The 20,736-nt window shown below is 46.7% G+C and overlaps 1 protein-coding gene and 1 long non-coding RNA gene across 2 annotated transcripts in view; one reads left to right on the plus strand and one right to left on the minus strand.

Annotated features, from left to right (window-relative positions):
• Nucleotides 1-4,806: 4,806 nt before the first annotated feature.
• Nucleotides 4,807-6,406, minus strand: LOC141970461 (uncharacterized). The gene is made up of 3 exons (XR_012635190.1): nucleotides 6,311-6,406; nucleotides 5,384-5,527; nucleotides 4,807-4,985 (listed from the first exon to the last, which is right to left on the minus strand). It is a non-coding gene; the product is annotated as an uncharacterized LOC141970461 (long non-coding RNA).
• ISM1 (isthmin 1) overlaps nucleotides 5,524-20,736 on the plus strand; it is a 42,490-nt gene continuing 27,277 nt past the window's right edge. Inside the window, exons 1-2 of the mRNA XM_074927088.1 lie at nucleotides 5,524-5,558; nucleotides 6,265-6,788. Of these exons, the coding sequence (XP_074783189.1) occupies nucleotides 5,549-5,558; nucleotides 6,265-6,788 (534 nt within the window). The 5' untranslated portion in view covers nucleotides 5,524-5,548. The remainder of the gene's footprint in view (nucleotides 5,559-6,264; nucleotides 6,789-20,736) is intronic.

The raw sequence follows: 20,736 nt of genomic DNA on the forward strand, positions 1-20,736 counted from the left end.
TGGCTTTCTGATACTTTTTTTTTTTTTTAAATTCCAGAGGCACAGAAGTAGTCTTGAAAAAAAGCCAACTGCAAGCCAGTAATGTGATATTTTCCCTGGGGAAGTGAAGGGTTGAAAACCATAGGTGTGGAAGGTGTGAATTGGTCTGTTTATATCTATTTATTTGTTTTTCTAACTATCAGAAAAGCTGCTCATCTGCTATGCTGCTGAACATAGGATAAGATTTGTCAGAAGTGATCAGCCAACTCAAGCTTCCATCACACAGCCGCTGACAGCCTGTGTAGGTACACACAGGGTGAGCTTCCACATTTTTCATTATTATATGCAATCATTTAAACTTCATGATAAATTTGGCTGGGTCAGTTTAATGGATGAGCCAATTTAATGGCTTGCTGCTGCCAAAACACAGGGCTGCCTCCCTGCTCCAGGCCAGGGGGCCAGCTCTGTCACATGGCTGACACCGCAGCCAGAAAAACCACCAGGAAAGCTCTCGCCCCAGCTGATGTGCTGCGACTCGCTGAACCAAGGTAACTCAATCAGGTGTCTGAGCCTTTACTCCATTTGTAGCACTCGTCTCAGCTAAACCAACCCGGGCACTTCTGCAGCGATAGAACTGTGTTCAGAGGAAAGGGGGTTTGATGGTTTCACTGTATTTCTCTAAAGAGGCAAAAATTGCCTTGTGGCAAGCTCTTATGAAAGTCAGCAGAATTTAGGCTCTTTGGGCACTTTGAAAAATGTTGCCCAGCGTGCTGATTCCCACAGTCCTGTACTGCCGCATCTTGGCAAATGCTACAGTGCAGTTGCACATCATCAGTACAAAAATGTGCAGCATATTGAAAAGTGAATGTGGCAGAGTGTAAAAGAAACAGAATTCGATATTAAAAAAAAATAAATAACAGGCGGGAAACTGGACTGGACTGTTTTCCCCATTTCCATATTCCATAATTCAGACTATTCATTATATATTTCCGCTTTTGCTTCAAGTTTTAATAAAGTGGCCTCTGAATTTCTAGTCTGTCACACAGGCACTGCAGAATTCAGAAATCTTGACCCGGGTGTTAGGCCCAGCTGGTAGCAAAATATGTAGACGGGAAGGAAAGTGCAGGTCTAGGAGAAGCAGGAAAATGGAGAACTCCAAGCTAATCAATCCCTTTAAAAAGAGGGTGGTTACTATTTACGTTGTAATTTATTGAGATAAAGGAACCATGCATCACAGAATGATGAGTTGCCTGCAGGGGAAGGTTGTTCTTTTTTTTCTTTCTTTTTTTTTCTTTTTTTTAGAGAAGACCCTTGCAGCTTACAGCTAAGAGGTTGGAGCTAGAAGCTAATCAGCCATTCTGTCTCCTATCTGCTGATCTGCTGGTGTTGGGGGAAGGGGAATGTGGGCAAACAGGCATTAAATTCCACTGGCAGGCGATGGGAAGGTATTCCTTGATAAGCAACATCCAAGATGATGAGCCGTAAAGCAAAGCCCCTGTGAGGAAGCAGAGGAAGAGGCAGGGAAGGCTTTAGCCATCTGTCTCAACCCGGCTTTGCTCAGTGCTCGCCAGAGCAGAGGTCACCACCAACAATAATAACCCTAGAGAAGCCAGACGTATGCTTTCCATTCACCAATAATCTACAAAGCATCTTAGGGTGAAATCCTGGCTCCTCTGAAGTCAATGGGAGCTTTGCCAACGACTTCAGTGGAGCCAGGTTTTCATCCCAGATAATTTTAAAGCAACCCCCAGGCTTAGAGATAAAACAACAGCATCCTGGGAGTGGGTGCAGGCAGGAGCGAGCTGAGGAGGGCAGATGGGGCTCTACCAGCTGTGCTCCTCTGAAGAGCTCTCAGTCTTACAGACAGAATGCCTCCAGTCCTGGAGCAGTACCAGGATTGATGATAAAGGGTCAAAGTGGACAAGCAGGTAAGTACCAATAACCACCGGGACAATGGGTGCAGGACCGAAGTGAGCCGTGATGCTCTGACACAAAACCCAGCGGTGCTCCCACCTCTACGTCCTTCTTGCTTCCGAGATAAAGCATACAAAGTGACTTATGTCCTGTTGTGTTACATCATTCTGTATTTTTTTTCTCCCCCCTCCTTACCCAGCAATTCTTATTCTGGCCTTGAAGAATGTCACCTGGTGGCACTCATTCGGAATGAGGATTTTTCACACTTGACCAGGTATAATCGATGTACTATTCATTTCAGTCACTAGGACCACCCAGACTCTGTGAAGTGCTGTGTCTCAGTCAGACAATAATTTGTTTTTCAGGACTCGTAACACCACGTGTAGGTGCCTGCACAGCTGTGTAGCAAGGTTGGCCCTCGGCAGTGCGGTGGACAGCACGTAGGGTGGTCAGCCACGATGGCCACAGTAGGAGACAGGAACATCACCAAGTGGGACGTGCCAGCAAGAACATCTCAGATTCAGCCCTGGATACAATTTCTTGGCCTTAAGCACTGAAGGTGGCACAACAGCCACGGACAACTGTGATGCATTTTTGTTGACAGGCTGGTGTGAGAGAGACCACCAGGGTCTTTCATCTGGCAGAGCCATGACTGGAGCCAACAGACCCCTGAAATACCTCCCCAGGAGAGAGTCCTCGCCCCATGGCAGGGGTTGTAACTTGGACCACCACAACCCCCTCTTGAAGCTGTGCAATGAGGAACTTTGGATCTGCGAGGCTCAGGAGAGGCAGAACGTCAGACCATGAGCTACCACAGTTTACTGACTCTTTGCACGTCAGCTGAGCTACACTACCTGACCATGTAGTGCACTGGTTGTATCAAAAATGCTGCATAAAATGTGTGAATTTAATCCTGTTTTGAAGAGCTTGGGCTCAGTGTGCTGGCACTGGAGAGGGACTGGGAGAGCACAGGAGCTGAGGCCAGAGAGTGGAAGGTAAAAGCCGGAGGGGTGAGGTGTGAGCTGTGAACCTTCCCAGGGAAGGAGCTATCAAAGGAACACACCTCCCATATTCCAGCACCACCATCAGGGCCTCTTGCTGATTTACCTCCCTGCTGGGTGCTCATAATTACATCCTGGTAGCAGCATTCCCCTCAGCCTACCGATGGGCCTCCTCCCCCAGGCAAACCCTGTCTTCATATTCCAGGGACTAGATGATAGCTGCTGGAACAAGGGTTCACCCAGCTGGGAAGAGAGCTTTTCCCTTTGCTTCTCAGTCCATCTTCCCTACAGGTTGCAATTCAGCCGTCTGGATTCATCAGTGAAGTCAAATTGCTAATTTAACAGCGTTTGTGAACTTCAGTTGCCATCTATGGCGCAGGCGCGCGTGCGCTCCCCTCTCCGGTCTCCCCCAGCGCAGCCATGCAGGCAGTATCACCGTACCCAAGTGCTGCTTTGACCTCGACTTTTTCAAGTGGGAAGAGGCTTCAGTTTCTTGCTACCATCCGCTTGCTGCTAAGAGTAGCACCACTGTCCCTCACCATTTCTGCACAACGGCTTGATGCAGAAAACTTAAACGTCCCACAAGGAAACGCACACCAGTACAGGCCCATCTCATCTGGATTAAAGATGTCTTTTGGTTCAGTCTCTTTCATAAGGCGAGGGGGAACTTACATTACCCAGAGCTCGGCAGCAGATCCATGTGTGTGTTTTTCACCAGGCTGTCACTTGGACTGTTTCGCATTACGAGCCTTCAGTCTCGCTCTGGCTGTCGATTTGTACTATTAAGCTCTGAAATAGAGAACTTGCGCGCCAGGTTTCCACTTTCCTTCAGCAGCCGGGATCCACTGGCAGCCACTAGGTAGGGTCAGACTTTGGCAAACCTGGAGGCCACTTCTCCTACCTCTTCGCTGCCCGTCTCCCCAAACCTGCCTCTGTAACGGCCCCATCTCGTCCTCGCCACCACCGGTGTCCCTGCCTGGGGGGATCACAGCAATGGTGGCAGGAGGAGAGCCCAGGCCCAGCGATGACAGCTGAAGTACATCAGTGTTTTTATCTTCTCAATATTTTGATTAGCCCAAGGAATGTTTGGGTTAAAAAAAAACAACACATTTTTTCAAAACCACGTGACGGTCCCACAGGCTGTTACGGCTTTATGTAATATTGAATAGCTCTGTGTGATTTGCCGTGCAACCAAGGGCATCGGCGTGATATCAGGTATTTATCAGTGAGTGATTTCACGAGATGGAGGGGGTTGGACCTCGCTGTAACACGCTCAAGGCAGCCCCATGGGAGTCCCTACCCTGCATGATCGTCTGTGCCAACTGTCCCTACGGCAGCACTAACACAGAACGTATTTGTGGATTAAAAACCCTTAAATCTTAAGGTTTTGGTTTTGTGGCTTTTGGTCACATCTTTAACAATACACCAGTGCAATTATTTTAACCATATTCCTGCCTGATGGTTAATCACTTACAGTAGTTATCCGTGGAAGGGAAACCTACCTGACTGGAAGGGTAGGAAACACCATTCCAACTCATTCGTGGCCACAGCCTTCAGATGCACCGGGACCTGCAAGAAGCCTCCCACGAGCTCTGACTCTCCTCGTGCCCCAAATCCACTAGCTTCCCGGTTCGGGCACACCACTGGCGAAGGCCCCCATGATGCGCCTCCGCTGGCACCATGCCCTGGAACCTCACCCCTCCGTCACAGGAACCTTGCTGAGGACACTGGTCTCAGACTGAAAAAGTTAGGGATGGAGAATGCTTTTTCCCCCAATTTACCAGTTCAGCCTCCCAGCTGTCACTCTCGCACAGGTCCGGATTGCTTAGATCCTAATTTTTACACATAATGTTCCTAATCGTGGAAGAGCGACGACAAAGATTCCCAAACTCCTATTTTTTGTTAGGTGACTTTATTTATGTTTCAGCTTGATGTGAGCTGGTTACACTGAGCGGCATCTTCAGCACTCGGAAAAAGGCTGGGCTCCATCAGACTGGATGCAAAGATACTGATTTACAGCAAGCGATCATCCAACCCTCATTTTCACCTATTTTCAAATTCACGTTGATTTTTAATTTAGGGGCCTCCCATCTGAGAAAGCAAGGGGTTTTTTTCCACTGTAGCGATGCAGGCAGCAACCAAGAGGAAGGCAAACAACAGCGAGAAGTGTAAAAGCCCAGGAGCCCGCGTCCCGTCCCTGCTCCCCCCTTCCCCCCCGTGCCTCCTGGGGACGCAGGGACCAGCTGAAGGGGACACAGCACTTGAGCAGGGCTCGGTCCCTGCCAGCCACGACGTGAGCGGGGCACGGGGTGCAGGGAGGGTCCCCCGCCAAACCGGGGCTTGTGGAGAGGCAGGTCGGCACAAGGAGGAGGGGAGCGGGGAGGGGGGTGATGCGGGGCTGCAGCAGGGAGCTGCTGAGAGGGGGAAGGCGAGGGGGGGAGGACAGCAGGGGAGGGAGGCAGGGCGCTATAAAAGCATCCGACACGCACCTCTCCCGACGCAGAGCGAAGGGGCCAGAAAGTTGGTGGTGGAAGCAGCAACAGCAGGAGCCGGGAGGAGAGGCAGCCGCTTGCAAACACGCACGCACGGTGGCAGGAGAGAGTGCGGAGCTGCCCCTGCCAGCCCTAGGGCCGCTGGAGAGGGAGAGAGGAGAGATGGAGCCAGGTATCCAGCTCCCAGCGAGGGCAGGCGCCTGAAGCTTTTTGCAGCCCTTCGCCAACCCTCCCCCCCCCTCCAATTCCCCACGGCCGAGCCGGGGGGCTGAGAGGAAGAGGAGGAGGAGGAGGAGGACGAGGAAGAAGGGGGCTCGGGGTGGGGGTGAAGCAGCGATCTGCCCCTCTGTCCCCACGGGCAGCTCGCCGCCGCCCCGTCGAGGTCTGGGAGCCGGCGGGGGTGGCGGTGCGGCCCCGCTCCCTCACGCCCCGCTGCGAGGGGACGGGACGGGACCCGGCGGGGCGGGCGGACCCAGGCGACGCCTCGACGAGCGTCGTGAGGGAAGGGGGGGAGCGGCGGGGCGGGCGAGGACACGGCGGAGGGGGGAAGCTGGTCCAGGGGCCATCCCCATCCCCTCGCGAGGAGGGAGGCGATAGCCCCAAGCTCTCTCCTCCCCTCGGAGCGTCCCGTCTTCCCCGCCATGTGAGAGTCGTCCCCAGCTCCCCCCCCCCCCCCCCCCCCCGCCTCTCTCTCCCTCCCTCCCTCCTCCCTCTCACTCGCACACACGCTCCCGGCTCCCCCCGGTCCTCGCAGCGTCTCCCCGTCGGCAGCCGAGCCGCGCTGCTCTCCGCCGGCCCGCGGCTCCCTGAGGCGGCGGGGGCTCGGCCCGCTCCCTCCCTCCCTCCCTCCGACGGCCCACGGTGACTCTGGGTTGCAGGGCTGCCCGCAGAGACGCCGCCGGTCCGCGGCCCCGTCGCGGCTACCTGCCGCCCCCCGCCGCAGCCGGGCAGCGCCGGGATTTTCGCCGCCGCCGCCGCCGCGTCCCGCCCCGACGTGGCTCCGCCGTGGTGTGGCGGCCCCCGCTGCTGCTGCTGCTGCTGCCGCCGCTGCCCCGCGCCCGCCGCCCGCCCCGCCGACGCCGAGAGCGGCGCGGTCCCCGCCGCCCGTCCTGCGCCTACCGCCACCGGCCCTGGGGCAGCGGCTGGGGCCGGGGCCGCTCCGGCGGCGGCGGCCCCGGCGGCGGCGGCGGCCGCCGCGGCTCCTCCTCCTCCTCCGCCTCCTCCACGGCCGCCGCCGCCGCGGGGCCCTAAAGCCGCCCGGCTCAAGAGGATGGTGCGGCTGGCCGCCGAGCTGCTGCTGCTGCTGGGGCTCCTCCTGCTCACCCTGCACATCACCGTGCTGCGCGGCGGCGGCGGCGAGCCCCACGCCCCTCCGGGCGCCGGCAACCACAGCCAGCGGCAGGTGAGTGCCGCCCCGCTTCCCCCCGTACCCCCCCATACCCCCCCGTCCCGTCCACGCGTGACCAACGGGCTCCACCTGCCTCCCCTCGGGGCTGGACAGAGCCGGCGGCATGCACCTGCCTCGGCCTCCCTCCCGCAGGCACTCACCCGCTCAACCACTTTCCTCGCGTGGCTTTTTGGGGTGTCTTCGTGCCCATTCCCCCCCTCCTGCTGCCTCGGTTTCACACGTTTTCGGGGGACGGAGGTGGGAAAAGGCAAAGCCGCGTCCCACACGTCAACGCCGCGTTGGGGGCGTCGAGGCGGCTCCCGGCAGGTGGGTGGCAGCGGGCGACGACCCTCTCACCCGGGGTGTGGGGATGGGGCCAGGCAGGGACATGGCGTGGCCCATCTAGGACCACCCCTGCGGGGGTACAGCATCCCCCAGGGCAGAGGGGACCAAATAGGTGTATGGCATTGGGAAGTACGGGAACAAATTCGTGGCTTTCCTTGGAAAGACTCAAGAGACAGGTGGAGATAGTCCTGAAATAGCCAAAAACCAGCATGATAGGACAGGGCTTTTGATCCAGCCAGTCTGTTCCAGTCTTATGATCCCATGAAACCCAACGGAGAATTACGTCCAGCAGAAGTAAAGGACTTTTTTGTTCTGTTTCCTTATTTTTGCAGATTGTTCTTTTTTGTTCAGTATCGCGTGTTGCCATTCATTTTAATGGGTTGGAGACAGTGGTAAAAGCTGCAAAATCATCAGAAGCCCCACGCTTATAAATCTGGTCGGTTACATGTGCCCTGACCAACTTCTTTTCCTTGTATCCAAGCGTTAAAGAAAAATCAACCAGCAAATCATGCAAAGAACTGACAAAAACCGTATAATTATTACCACCATAAATTTACATAAACCCCTGTATCATCTTGGAAAGAATTGTAGCACCAGCAGAGCATATTTCTATAAAGCATGAGGAAAAATAAGGAGGGTGCAGGCTGTAAGGATCACTCTGTTTGCACAACATCCCCGGCTGGTGGTCCAGAAAGTGAAACCTCTAGCTACAGGAGGGTGCAGACTGGGTTCAAACCCAGCTCTGCAGACTCAACAACCCAGTCACAAACTGGAATCAGGTGCTCTTAACTCCGAAAACCTCCTGCTGAACTTGATGGGAGTCCTGCTTGGGAGTGCTCGGCTGCATGCTTTGGGTAAGGCCCCACAATGTTGTTTCTCTTTGAGCTGCAGTTTTATCACCAGCTTGACATTCCAGGATGTTTTTTTTAATATCTTCAAGATTTCTGGTAATAATGTTTATAAATGATGCTTTCTTTCCTCATGGGCGCTTGAAATGCCTTTTTAAATGATGTTCCTTGGAAAAGTAAATTTGGAGAGGTTTTTTATGAGGTGTTTGCTATCATTAGAATAACCCTGAATTTGCCTTTTCTTGACCGGCTTGTAACATAATGAGGGAAACATCTGGGCAAGTGGGAACTCTGGGTGATGCCATTTCCCCGAGGAGCTCTTTTTAGAGCACGATTGTAAGGTTAGGGTGAAACAAGAGGAAAATCATCTCCAGATAATTATCTTAGAGTATTGTCATTGTAGTTGGCTGTCTCGTGAAAATCTTTTGATTGTTGAATTCAACAATTTTTTTCTGTCTGGTGAGTTTTTACAGATAACTTAACGAAACTCTGTGCCTTTAAGCATCATGATAGCTTTAGCAGTTCATATTTTCATCGTGTTTTGCCATTTGTAGAATTGAAATTTTTATATACTTCCCAACTGAATTGATTCCGCACTCATGTATTTGTGAGAGTGTGTCTGTAGAAGACATTATGGGGGGGAAGTATATTGATTAGAGCGATCAGTTAAACAGATAGAAGTCTATCCATTTTTTGGTTTTACAACTTTCACGGGTTTCATCGCTAGCCGGAAAATACTGTAACCAGCTTTAGAAAATTGTACGCCGACAGGCAGATGCTTCCTTTCAGAGCATCGTAATATAGATCTCGATGGCACATTTGCACAGGGATCTTCAGATTTTGGGGTTTCTTGGGCCATTACCATGGCACATAACAAAGTGAAATGCAAAATCCCAGTGCATTGTGTTCCCAGGTAAAGAATCAATGTGGAAAGCAAAGCTGCACAAACCCACATTTGTTGGTTTAAGCAAATAGAAATCTCTCATGTTGCTAGCACTTATGCTGGAAAAAACCTTATTGTTTTTCTCTGACTTGGTAGGTCTATAGAGAGAAGAGGTTGTGAGAAGTGATTAAGTCAGTGTTTCACTGGATGAAATTTCATTTGATGAAGTCTGTTGCGCACATTGTTGCAACTCCAGGAAGGAGCAATCTTTTCAGCAACTGTTTATACATGTATTTTGATAAGGCAAATTTGTATAAAAACAAACTGGCTGTTATCAAATGCAGGGTATGGTATTTTAGGACTTAGATGATCTGTTCGCACAAATAAGGTGGTTGGAATTTGGTCCTGTGCGTCTGAAAGAAAATCTGAAGTGTTAGTCTTAGTTCCAAAAAAAATCCCAATCCAAACTCCAAAAACTTAGGACATCCTTGAGCCTTTTTACATAAAATGGATTCAGGAGGGGTCCATAGTCATCTTAAAATATTGTTGGGAGATTTACATAGTCTAAAATAGAGACTTGTGTGCGTTTGAAGTCTGATTCACTAAGGAAGAGCTTATCTTTCTCCCATCCCTTGGTTCTTCAGATGAAGGAATGATTTTGGAGGATAGGTTTTGATTTCTTTTTGTCTTTCAATTATGTTAACCCCTGCAATTCATTGGACTGATAGATTAAATAAATCCAGAAAAAAACTTCGATCCTAAGATTAAACAAGTTACTTCTTCCTCCCTCTTATTTTTACTTTTGGTGCCCTTCCCTGTACCGTGCGTGTCTCTAGCGTTTCCCAGCTGTCTGGGATCGTGTTGTGCCGCTGTGACTGGCTGTAATGGAGCAGCAGTGAGGAGAAAATCCTGATGTGCTCTGTTGGTCCTCTTCGGGATGGGTGGGATACAGCACAGGCTTCCTCAGTTCACTGCTGCAGAAACAGGCACCGGACCTCTGCATCGCTACCATTTCACCCTGCTGTTAGAGTTGGTTTGTGGGAGCGTAAAATGGGAAATGCAGATTGGAGTTGTAAAATATCTCACAGTTTTGAGTTATGAGAGCTAATCATCCTTTTATTTCTCGATCAGATTTTATTATCTCCTTTCATCTCTACCAAAGAAAAAAAGGAGGGGGGAGATTCTGTTTTTTTCTGGTGAGAACTCTCAATTCGCATCCAGAAACTATTGTGGAATGTATTTATGAAATACGTAAGAAATAAATAAGTTCATATTTGTGAAACAGTAAGCAAACTGTTACTTCTGAATAAGAGCAGGTGAAGCTATATTAAGAGATGGAAAAATGCCACTTGGGTATGTTTTTTATCTTTTTGCATAGTTCTAAATTGAAGGGAAGGCTTGAACATAAATTTTGAAAGACGTTTGTAATATTTACGATGCTCTAAAATCTGTGCTTTCATTCTGAGAGAAAATATTTCATCAAGAAGTTTATTCCCATCACTTCTAATTTTTCCATAGCAGGCCTTGCACACCAAGAAAAACAGCGTTCCCACACCAAGAAAAATGACCTTGTAAAATGTAGTAACAGAGCCACCAACAATATATGCCATAGCATATGAAGTCAGATTCTCCACTGCGGTACTTGCAGCAGTATTATATTAGCATGAAAGTCAGTAGTTGTGCATAAAGCTGGAGCCATCTAAGAGAATGTAATTTGAAAAGAAGCGCAATGCTGTAAACAGCTTTTTACTTTTAATCTCCTTGCTCCTGTCCTTGCCCCCCTCCTCAATAAGCATGCAAGCAATTACGGCGTGTCAGAAATGTTCTCTGAGACCTACCAGAAGAAACACGTTCTGCTGCTTATAAACGGTTGCACAAGAGTCACTCTCCAAGCCCTGTGTGGAGGGAGTCCTTTACAGGGCCGAGCTCTTAATTTCCTCCTCAGATCCACAGCTCAACACAATGAGAAGTTCAGAGGCGGTGTGCTGCCTGTTTACCTTTGCTGGGGTGTGTTTCAGTCTTTTTAAGGTTTGTGAGTTCCTGTGGCCCCTTGTACTGTGTTCAGGCAAATTGCAAAATCATCTCCAGTCAGATAGAGGGGCATCCTGCAGCCTTCTCAGTTTAAGTAGGACTCAAGCTGTTTGCTTTAGGAGAGTTTTAGATGGAGTTTTTTAAAGCCTGTTTGAGCTCTGGAGCTTTACTTTTGGTTAGTTCTAATAGGAAATTAATCATCTAAATCATCTTTGAAAAGCTGTCAATTCAATGTTTTGCATTCATGTTTTCCAGGCTGTCTTTAGCCTATATAAAATGCCGATAAGCGGATGTACATCGTATATTTAATACGAGCATTAAATCCTTCTCTGCCTGCAGAATGGTTCGTGCATTACACAGTTTGTGTAATAACTTTCAGGGCAGGTGGCTCGTGAATGAAGCAGGTCGATCCTCTGAAAACCAAAATCTGTTTCGGTGAGGTTGTTACTCATCACGGAGGTTGCTGTTTCGTGCTTTTTGACAGCGATAGTAAAACCTGCCTGTTCTCAGCAGGCTTTGCTGTGTAGGTTCTTAGCTAAAGCTCGCCCTTACCATTAGCATATGTTCTTCCAGTTATGCACTAAGCTTTATGAATGACTTAGACCATGTGCAGTTCATTCTCTCGTCTCCCAAAGGGGGAGAATTATGTGTGCTCTTTAGTGGTTTTGCTAGTGGGCTGTGGCTTGTTCCAGGATCTAGGGGGAAGGAAGGGTGATTAGCTTTACGTGTGCTGCTGCCGCATGCATGGAAGCAAAGGATAAAATGGGAAACAATGGTGAAGGAGTGAGGCTGCTGCTCTGAGCAGAGGACAATTTGCTGTTGCCTGTTGCCACCAGGAGAGATTCTTCCACCTTCCAAACCTGACTTCAGGAAAATCCCAGAAAGTATTAATTAAGCTTCTCTTCACACCTATCACTTTAACTCATTTCCTAGCAAACTAAAGCATCCCTGGTGGAAAAGACCCACCACACCCTCAGGGTAGGATGTGGCAAGCTTTTTAGTGTCTTAAGTCTACTGCAGGGATCCAGGAATATGGTACTTAGTTCTGGCTGCAAGGAGCAATGTTAGGCAGGTAGGAATGTACATTCCTGAATTAGATTTGACAAAGATGTTTGGATGAGGCACATTTTGCTGAACTTATCTTCAGCTCAACAGCTAACAATTACTCTGCTGCTCATCTTGAATCATCTCAGATGAACACCTGGCATTAAATCACGGGGTGCCTCTCAATTTTGTCTCTCCAACTGTAGCTCAAAGCAGTTTTTTCCTAGTGCTTTATACAGAAGAATCTATTGGAGTTCTTTATTTCTACTTTGTGCAAGATTTAGGATAATTTTCCAGCTCTTTATAGTACTGGGGTATTTGTATGAAAAAAGCAGGGTGTATGTAGTTCTAAATTCATTCATCACGGTGCATTTATGTCTGTTCCCATGGGCCTGGGAGCCTGGGAGCCAGACACAAACCACAGTGACAGGGCAGAAGTTCCAGAGACATTCCTGCTTTTGCCTTTCTCTTCTCTCAGTCCATCATTACCTGTGCTCCAAGGCTGTGTGTGTGGGGAGTGTGGTTAAAGGGAAGCTTGCTAGCAGGGGTTTCTGAGCCCTACGGTGGTCAAACGGCTGACTCATGGTAGTGAAAGGACTGGTAGGTTTGAGTCTGGTTCCTGGGAAGGTCTAGAGCTGTCATGATCATGCTTGGTGACAATGAATGTGGAGAGACCAGGCCTGGGTGCATAGAGATCCTGGGAGGAGCTGGGTTAGTACTTTTTGTGTTGGTTCATCTAACTTGGCTAATCAGAACTAGTTCTGGAGTAGATTTTATTTTGTAGTCTTCATTGATCATGTGGAGAAGTTTGTTGTATGGAGAAAGAGCACAGCTGGTCTGTCACAGCTGTAACAGCAATATAACAGCGGTACAACCACACCACTATTGACCCCTCGCTGTTGCCTGCTTGGCACAAAAACCTCTGATGTGCTCCTCCAGCTCCAGTTGTCAGCCCTTAGATTCAGTCACATTTCCCTGCTATGTCCTTTCATACCGCCAGTGTCCACAAAACCAGGACGCCTCGAATTGAATCTCTGCTGTTGGTTTCTATGGCCCCAACAGTTTCGTCATCATTTTACTGTCTGGAGCTGGTCAACTGTGTACTCCCTTGTGATTTTTAACAGATATGTTATGTCCTGCTAATAGGTAACCGAGCCCTAGTACTTAAAGCTTCAGCATACTCAGGTTTTCGACACCTTGCTCTGCTGTGGAATTCTTTTGCTGGGGAGACATCTGTTTAACCAATCCAGGTTGCATTAAATGTAAATTTGGAACCATGTTTTGAATTCAGCAGTTGTTCTTTTGTCTCTACTCCTATCTACTGTATCTGTATATTAATAATCAACACCTTATTGTTAAAAAATGGTGGAAAACATCTTCAAAGAAAACAAGGAACAATGAAAGAATTACTGATTAGGTGAAAACTCTGGCCATGTGTTGCAGCATCTGAAAACTTTACAGAAAGTGCAGAAGACGGTAGTATTGATAGTGAGGTAGACTCTGCTATCTTTGCCTGCCGACCTAATACATACATATACTAGACATGTTTGAAAAGTTTTCTCAAACAATATGTGACAGAGATAGATAAGACTTCTGAAAACTCAGTCATCACTGTATATTCCAGTGGGGAGGAAAGACTGGTTTGAAAGTTGCTTTGTTTTTTAAGATGCATGGATTTGTATATATTTATGCTTTAGAATTTTTCTTTTTTTTTTTTTTTTTTCCCTTCACTATGTAAAAGTGCACAGAATGCAAGTAATGGTAGAAAATTATTTTGCTGTACTTTTCCAATGCTTGCATTCTTCTGGTCATCATTTTAAAATCTCCAAATGCACTCATATTTCAAATATATGAGCAGACAACGTACATGTTTCCTTACACAAACATAAACTAAAAAATTGCAGCAATGTAGCTTTTCTTTGTGCTTACATCCTGAAAGTATAGCAATAGGCAAGGTTTAGCAGCTTTGGCAGGTTTAACTGTTGTAGTTGGTTGGTTTCTGCTCTTCTGTCTGTTTTGCCAGTCTTCCAAACAAATGTGGTAGTACCCAGTTATGCCTCATTTGTTCTGTTCACATGTTGTTTAGTGCTTGTTTAGTGTTTTTGTTATGATTCTTATCTTGCTGTCTGCTTTAAGACTACACTATTTAAAAGCTCTTTGAATTGACTGAATACTGTTCTCCATAAAAGATGACTCCCTTAAATCATTATTCTTCCGTGGTAGCAGAGCTAGGTCACTGACACGTTTTATTTTTTATTTTATTTTTTAAATCTCAACCCAAGCTCTTTGAGGTTGAGATTCCGTTGTTGTGGTGTTGCTTGTGTACAATGTGTAGCATGACAGGGCTCCAGGCCTGAATGGAGGCTGTAAGCACTGTCACAAATGAATAATGAAGTGATAACTTAGTGCAGAAAAACACAAAGTGCTTTAGTAAGTTGCAAAAGGAAGCATTAAATGATGCAGAGGTTAGTGTTGCACTTTAATACCATTGTGCCTCCAGGATAGCAATTTTACAAGTTTTCAAGACAGAAAATGCCAGGCTAAATTCATAGTCCAAAGCATAGAGATGAACAACATTTCCAAGAAACAGAGTAGTGAGCTCATTGATACATCAGTAAGAGCAGAATGTTTCCAGTGTTGGTATTTCCATGTACTTTCGATTTGAAATACCAGAAAAGGAACGAAAACAAAGTAAAATGTAACTTATTATTGTAATAAGTGATGGCTTGCCACAGCGGTCAGTTGTGTGGCTGTATAATACTTGGTCAGAGGAGCTTGTGTGGGCGGTACTGGTAAGCAGTTCCTTTATCCTTTTGCCCTTGTTTTTCAGTGCTTGGAGAACTCATAGCATTGGGTCATATTTTTTTATTCTTCCCTTTTAGCAGTCAGCAGGATGGAAGCAGGCCTGGAGTTGTTCACCTCTAAGCTCTTGTAGAGTGATGGCTATCTGGGTGCTTTTAATGTTACAGGAGGTGCTCAGAAAGACGAGAGCGGAAGACCAGAGATGAAATATTTCTCTCAACACTCTTGGTGGAGTCAGTCCATGTTGAAAGGCAGAAGTTCAAACGTACCTTGGCTTTTATGCGTCCACACTAGACCTACATTCTTGGTGTGTTTAAATTGACCTTGCTTCACCGACTTTCACGGACCAGACCCAGCTGAAGTTCCTCTTGGATTTGGATCTTTCACAGCTCAGTTTTTCTACAGAACTGATATGCATGTCACACACATAACCTGGACCTCCATCCATGAAGACAAGCTGAGCTTTTTCGGGTGGCTTTCTTCAGATTGCATAAATTCATTGTCATCTTTTATGTTTTGTTGTTAGCTTTGTACACACTGAAAAATCCTGGACTGTTCTGTTCCACAGCGGCTCTTCTTCCTTGGGAAGATTAAAATTTCCTCTTTGTCTGCATGACCATCGAGATCAGTACTTGTGACAATACCATGTTGAGCACAGTGTAAGTACTTAGAGAAACCACCCAAAACATGTGCCTCACCTTCTTCTGCCACTGTTTACAGGACCACTCTAAAAAAAGTTAATTCCTCCCTTTCAGAGGAACTGAGTCAGTGTTGTCCATGGGCCAGGTGTAACTTCCAGAAAGCTTCCTTCAGGCATCTTGCCTTTGCATTCCCATTGAGTTGGACATTCAGGCGTTGAACGATTGAACCACTTCTTCTGGTATGTGCCTGGGAAAGCTGAGTAGGAGATGAGGTCCTTGCACCGGAAGAGCTCTTGTAGGCTGGAATGGAAAGAGGAAGTGTCTGACAGCAGAGCATAATGTAACGGAAAGAGCAGCGAAGGCAACCTAGCAGTAAGATGGCTCTTTTTTGTAGCTAGTGCTTCAAAAATTAGTTGCATAGCTTTGGTATCTTTCTTGCCTTAGAAGTAACTCAGCAGCAGCAGATTTTCCCATGAGGAAACCATAATTACGCCACTGGAACCAGCTGCTGAAGATTACTATAGGGGTAACAAAACATAAATGTGCTTGGTTTTATCTGCCACATATGTCAGTGCAGGGTTTTAAAATTTTAAAAGTATGGATTTGGTCTCAGTGTAACATTAATAATCAGATATCTACTAATGTCTGTTTGCACAAGTTACTCAAAGAAACAAAAAGGATTAATAGTTTAAATAGTTTAAAACAAAAACTTCTCACGATATCGACATATAATTTATTAAAAAATAAATGCCATAGCTAACTGGCGTGGATTCTGTAACACCCCCATATACTCACCTCCTACATCGTATGAGTTGCTTATACACTGTTTAATTTCATGGCAAGAAATTACTTAGCATCTATTTAGCAACACAACAGCAATAAAACTGTCCTTGTCTTTAAAGCCTTACAGATACAACAGTCATGTGAAAGTGTCTTTTGAAATTACCTCAGTAATCAGACTGGAGTTGTTTAAGATGCAGCCTATATATTGGCATTTTGTGCCACTGATTTTAAGATTGTCTGGACTGAAGAAGTCTGTAAAGGTTCACTGCACAGAGCAGGCTATAACAAAGCAGTTAATGATTCTTGTGACATGAATGCTGCCATTTCGGTTTATTTGAATGACACTGGCATTCTGTCTTAAATATATCACTTTTTATTAGTTGGGGGTTTTTTTTGAAACCAAGTAGATATTAGGCATGGGTATGCATCTTAGCTAAACTATAACCTAGCTAGCCCGTGCCTTTTGCCCTGCAGAGTGCCCAGAGTTTTTCAAAACACGTAACCACAGTGATATTTTTATAAAGGAATGTTCACCTCATGGGATTTTTTTAAGGTGTTCTATTTTTTTTTCCAAGTTACAGCTTCACTTTATTGTACATGATGTCCAATAAAAAAGATATATGTCTGTGATTGGACTTCGAAAAAGGGCCATGGTGCCTATTCCATTTAAAGAGAATGAAGTCAAGCAGTAAATTTGCTGGTCGCCCTTTTCATATTGACTGTATCTCGGCCAGCAGTTGGTCTTTGATGTTGTAACAATAGAGCAAAGGCAGAGGAGGAGGAGGATTAGGACCTCCATAATATAAAAACAAGCCTGCATTCATCATGATTTTTATAGAGCACAGTCCCTGTCTATTGGAGGTTTGCAGAGTAGACTCAGTGGTCTGCAGCAGAGTGCAAAAATCTTAATGTTTGCAGGTGGTTTACAAATCATCCATCATTACTATTACCATCTCTTCTTAATTCAGACTTTGTTTAGGCATTCAGCATTTAACATTTCCTACCATTCCTACAGTAAGAAAACAGATGTATGTCAGGATAGAGCTTCTGGAGTATCATTTTCCTTTACAGGGGTTGATTGTCGTGTTATTTATGAAAGGCTTGTTGCAGCTGCCCAATAGAGTATCTATTCTTCATCTTGTGCTTTAGAGTGCAAGCTTTCATTAGGAAAGAATAGAGGGGTTGATACGTGTATGTCTAACATTTGTGAAAATATCTATCAAAAGAGAACCTGGGGCAGCCACACTGTGCCTGTGTCTTCAAGCGTACGGGAACAATAGTGCCAAAGGTTTCAGATGAACTATTTAGCCTGATAGATATTTAGCCTGGAGCTTTTGATATGCATTTAAACGGTAGAGTGCTAACTCTTGGATCAAAGGGTTATCCATTTCATGAAAATGTGTAAGGCACCAAGTTGCACTAAGTGCTGGTGGGAGTAGATGGGCTTTGAATTGTGAGCAGACCTTGGAAAGAGCCGAGTAATCTGTAACACAGTGTTGTAGCCACGTGTGTAACGTAGCAGATGCGGAAGGCAGGATGAACGGAGCGTTCCCAGGGACACAATGATGTGATGATCCACTGCAGGTGGATCTGTATCGGAAGCCCAAAGGCAGCTCTTAGGAAACCTCTGGGGATGCACCAGGTTAAATTGCTTTACTACACCCAATTCCAGTGGCTCTTGCTTAAGGCATGATCCTAAAGTGTCCCAACAAGGCAGAACACCTGGAAGCTTCTCTATCAGACTCCAAAGACACCTGACCCAAAGAAGTGAAGCAATGGGGTGTTGGGGGGGAGTTGCCAAACTGTTGTATGATTGACAGTTCAGGACTTGATTTAGGGTTGGATCCTGTGCCTTCTATGTGTTCAGACTAGACCTGTGAGTCCAGACTCACGAACAAGTCACTGCTTGTGAGTTGAGCTACAGTAGCTCCTTAGATGTCTTATCCCACCTTCATCACACTACAAAATACGAGATGATTTTATATTTATCAGTAAGTCAGTGCTGAGCAAACAAACTCTGCCCAGGCCTCTCCCACCCAGAGTGGCTGCATTCTGTCCTTGGACAAAGCACTCCACGGTGTCAGTGGTCACCAAACACACGGCTCTTCAGTGAGGAATCTGTTCTTTTATGTAACATCTACCATGATGGCCATTAAAAAGGCAACATCTGATGCAGCAAATGCACACATGCTATTTCTGTGTTCTGCTGTATGTCTCCTTCATCAGGCCCAGAGACAGCAGTGTCTTAGAGCTCTCTGCTTTCCTCAGTATGCCGGCTGATGAAAACAAACTACAGTGAGTCTTAGCCAGTATAAGGTGGGAGTTCTGCCTAGTTAGAGGCATCACCTAGGGTTTAGAAGAGTTTGCCATTGACGGACCAATAGCTCTGGAAAAAGCTGATGAAATCCTTCAGTGGCAGGGAATTTGATTCCTGCTCTTCTTTGATGTAGCATTCATGGCTTTCTGAATAAAGTAAATCACAGAATCACAGAATCGTCTAGGTTGGAAAAGACCTTGAAGATCATCCAGTCCAACAATTAACCCAACATTAACAGTTCCCAAATACAACAGATCCCTTAGCGCTAAGTCAACCCGACTCTTCAACCCCTCCAGGGATGGGGACTCCACCACCTCTGTGGGCAGCCCATTCCAATGCCCAACAACCCCTTCTGGAAAGAAATGATTCCTAATATCCAGTCTAACCCTTCCCTGGTGCACCTTGAGGCCATTCCCTCTTGTCCTGGCAGTTGTTCCTTGGTTCATGAGACTCATCCCCAGTTCTCTGCACCCTCCTTTCAGGTAGCTGTAGAGGGTGATCAGGTCTCCCCTCAGCCTCCTCTTCTCCAGACTAAACCCCCCCAGTTCCCTCAGCCGCTCCCCATCAGACCTGTGCTCCAGACCCTGCACCAGCTCCATTGCCCTTCTCTGGACACGCTCGAGTCATTCAACGGCCTTTTTGGAGTGAGGGGCCCAAAACTGAACACAGTTCAGAGCTGCCTTCCTCAACTACCCATTCCTCTTTCTTCTTCTCCTCTATCTCTCCTAATAGGATGATTATTTTAGTGTTCTTAAGAATATAGCTATGGCAGTCTTAACATGAAAATAAAATTAATTAATTATTTGCATAATATTAGAGTAAGGGCCACCTCCCTGATTTTTTTTTCTTTCTCCTATTTAAGTCTTCCCACAATAAAATACAAGAGGAGTTTGCAGCTGAAATTGTGTGTTTGCACATGTATAGACTAAATGGGGGAAAGAGAGCTGTATATGCCAATTCTCCAATAAGCACTGCTGCCATTGATAAAAGGAGCCACAATTACATCGCAGACAGGTTATAAACCCCATAATAGTCCCATGACAATTATTGCAGTTTACTTGTAAGAGCTGATTGAGGAGAAAAGATGTATATTTATCTCTTTAGCACAGTTAAGTAGCTGGAAGTGAGTTCTGTGCCACAGCCTACCAGGAAATGCTCTGCCAACCTGCTCTGCTCCGTATGCACTTTGGAATCAAAGTGTACAGCAGCAGCAATCCCTCCCTGGGATCTGGCCTATCAGCTAGGGTCCCATCTCTCTTCCTCAACAGAGGAGGTCAGGATATCTCCAATCTGAACTGCTTATCTTTCCTCTTCTACCTTGCTGCTGCGCCTGGCTGCTGGGACCAATCTAAAGATACATTTGGCCTGTTCTATACTTTTTATTGTCAGTGGCGTCTGGGTGGCTTCGGGCACATGCTAAGATTATAACAAGTTTGAAAAATAAAACCATTTATCCTAAAAATAGCTCAGAACTAACTGGTGATCATGGGGCGGAGGGGAGACAGAAATGAAGATATTTTCTTTTCACGTAAGTGTCAGATTCAAAAGCATCTGCCTTGTTCAGTGCATGTATGGTATTCATTTCCTGTCTGCAGTTGATCGGAATGCCCCCCGAGTCGTTTGAAATTGAAAATCGAGTCATGCTTCTTTAATCAGCTCTAGGAAATAACCCCCCTCCCTTACTGTTCTAAGAAAATTTATATATACATGCATAGAATTCATAATACAAAAAGCCCACGCTTCTCTCCAGGGCAAACCTTTTCTCTCCCCCCTCTTAAACAGAGAAGGGTCTTCACATTGTCTTGTCACGGTGAACTGCCTATCTACTCACTTGCTCTTCTTCCCTGTAGTGTCACTGGAGGGAGGCCTTTCTCTTGTGTATGTGCTTCCTCTCATTTCTCTCTCCTGTTCTGTCATTAGGGCAGTTCACGGAGATGTAGAGAGAGGGCATAATGTCCACTGCTGATGTCTCAATACGAAAATAAGACAGTTCTTCCACTGCGTGTACAGATGCCATTTATACTAATGACTTCCAGTTGCTCGAGTGTCAGTCTCCGAACTTTTCTAAATGGAGAGGGTAAAACAGTACACTCGGGCTTGAAAGAATACATCGCTGCAGGAGCGGAGGTGCGTGGTCCTGAGGCAGCCACTCAGATTTCTGCTGCTGTTTTGCTGTAAACTCCTGGGTGTAGTAACAACCCCTTTCAGAGAGTGTTGTGAGGCATAGAGGTGGTGTACAGATATTGAATGTAAACAACCACTGCCTTTC

This window comes from Athene noctua, chromosome 1 (genome assembly GCF_965140245.1).
Source record: "Athene noctua chromosome 1, bAthNoc1.hap1.1, whole genome shotgun sequence".
Taxonomy (NCBI): domain Eukaryota; kingdom Metazoa; phylum Chordata; class Aves; order Strigiformes; family Strigidae; genus Athene; species Athene noctua.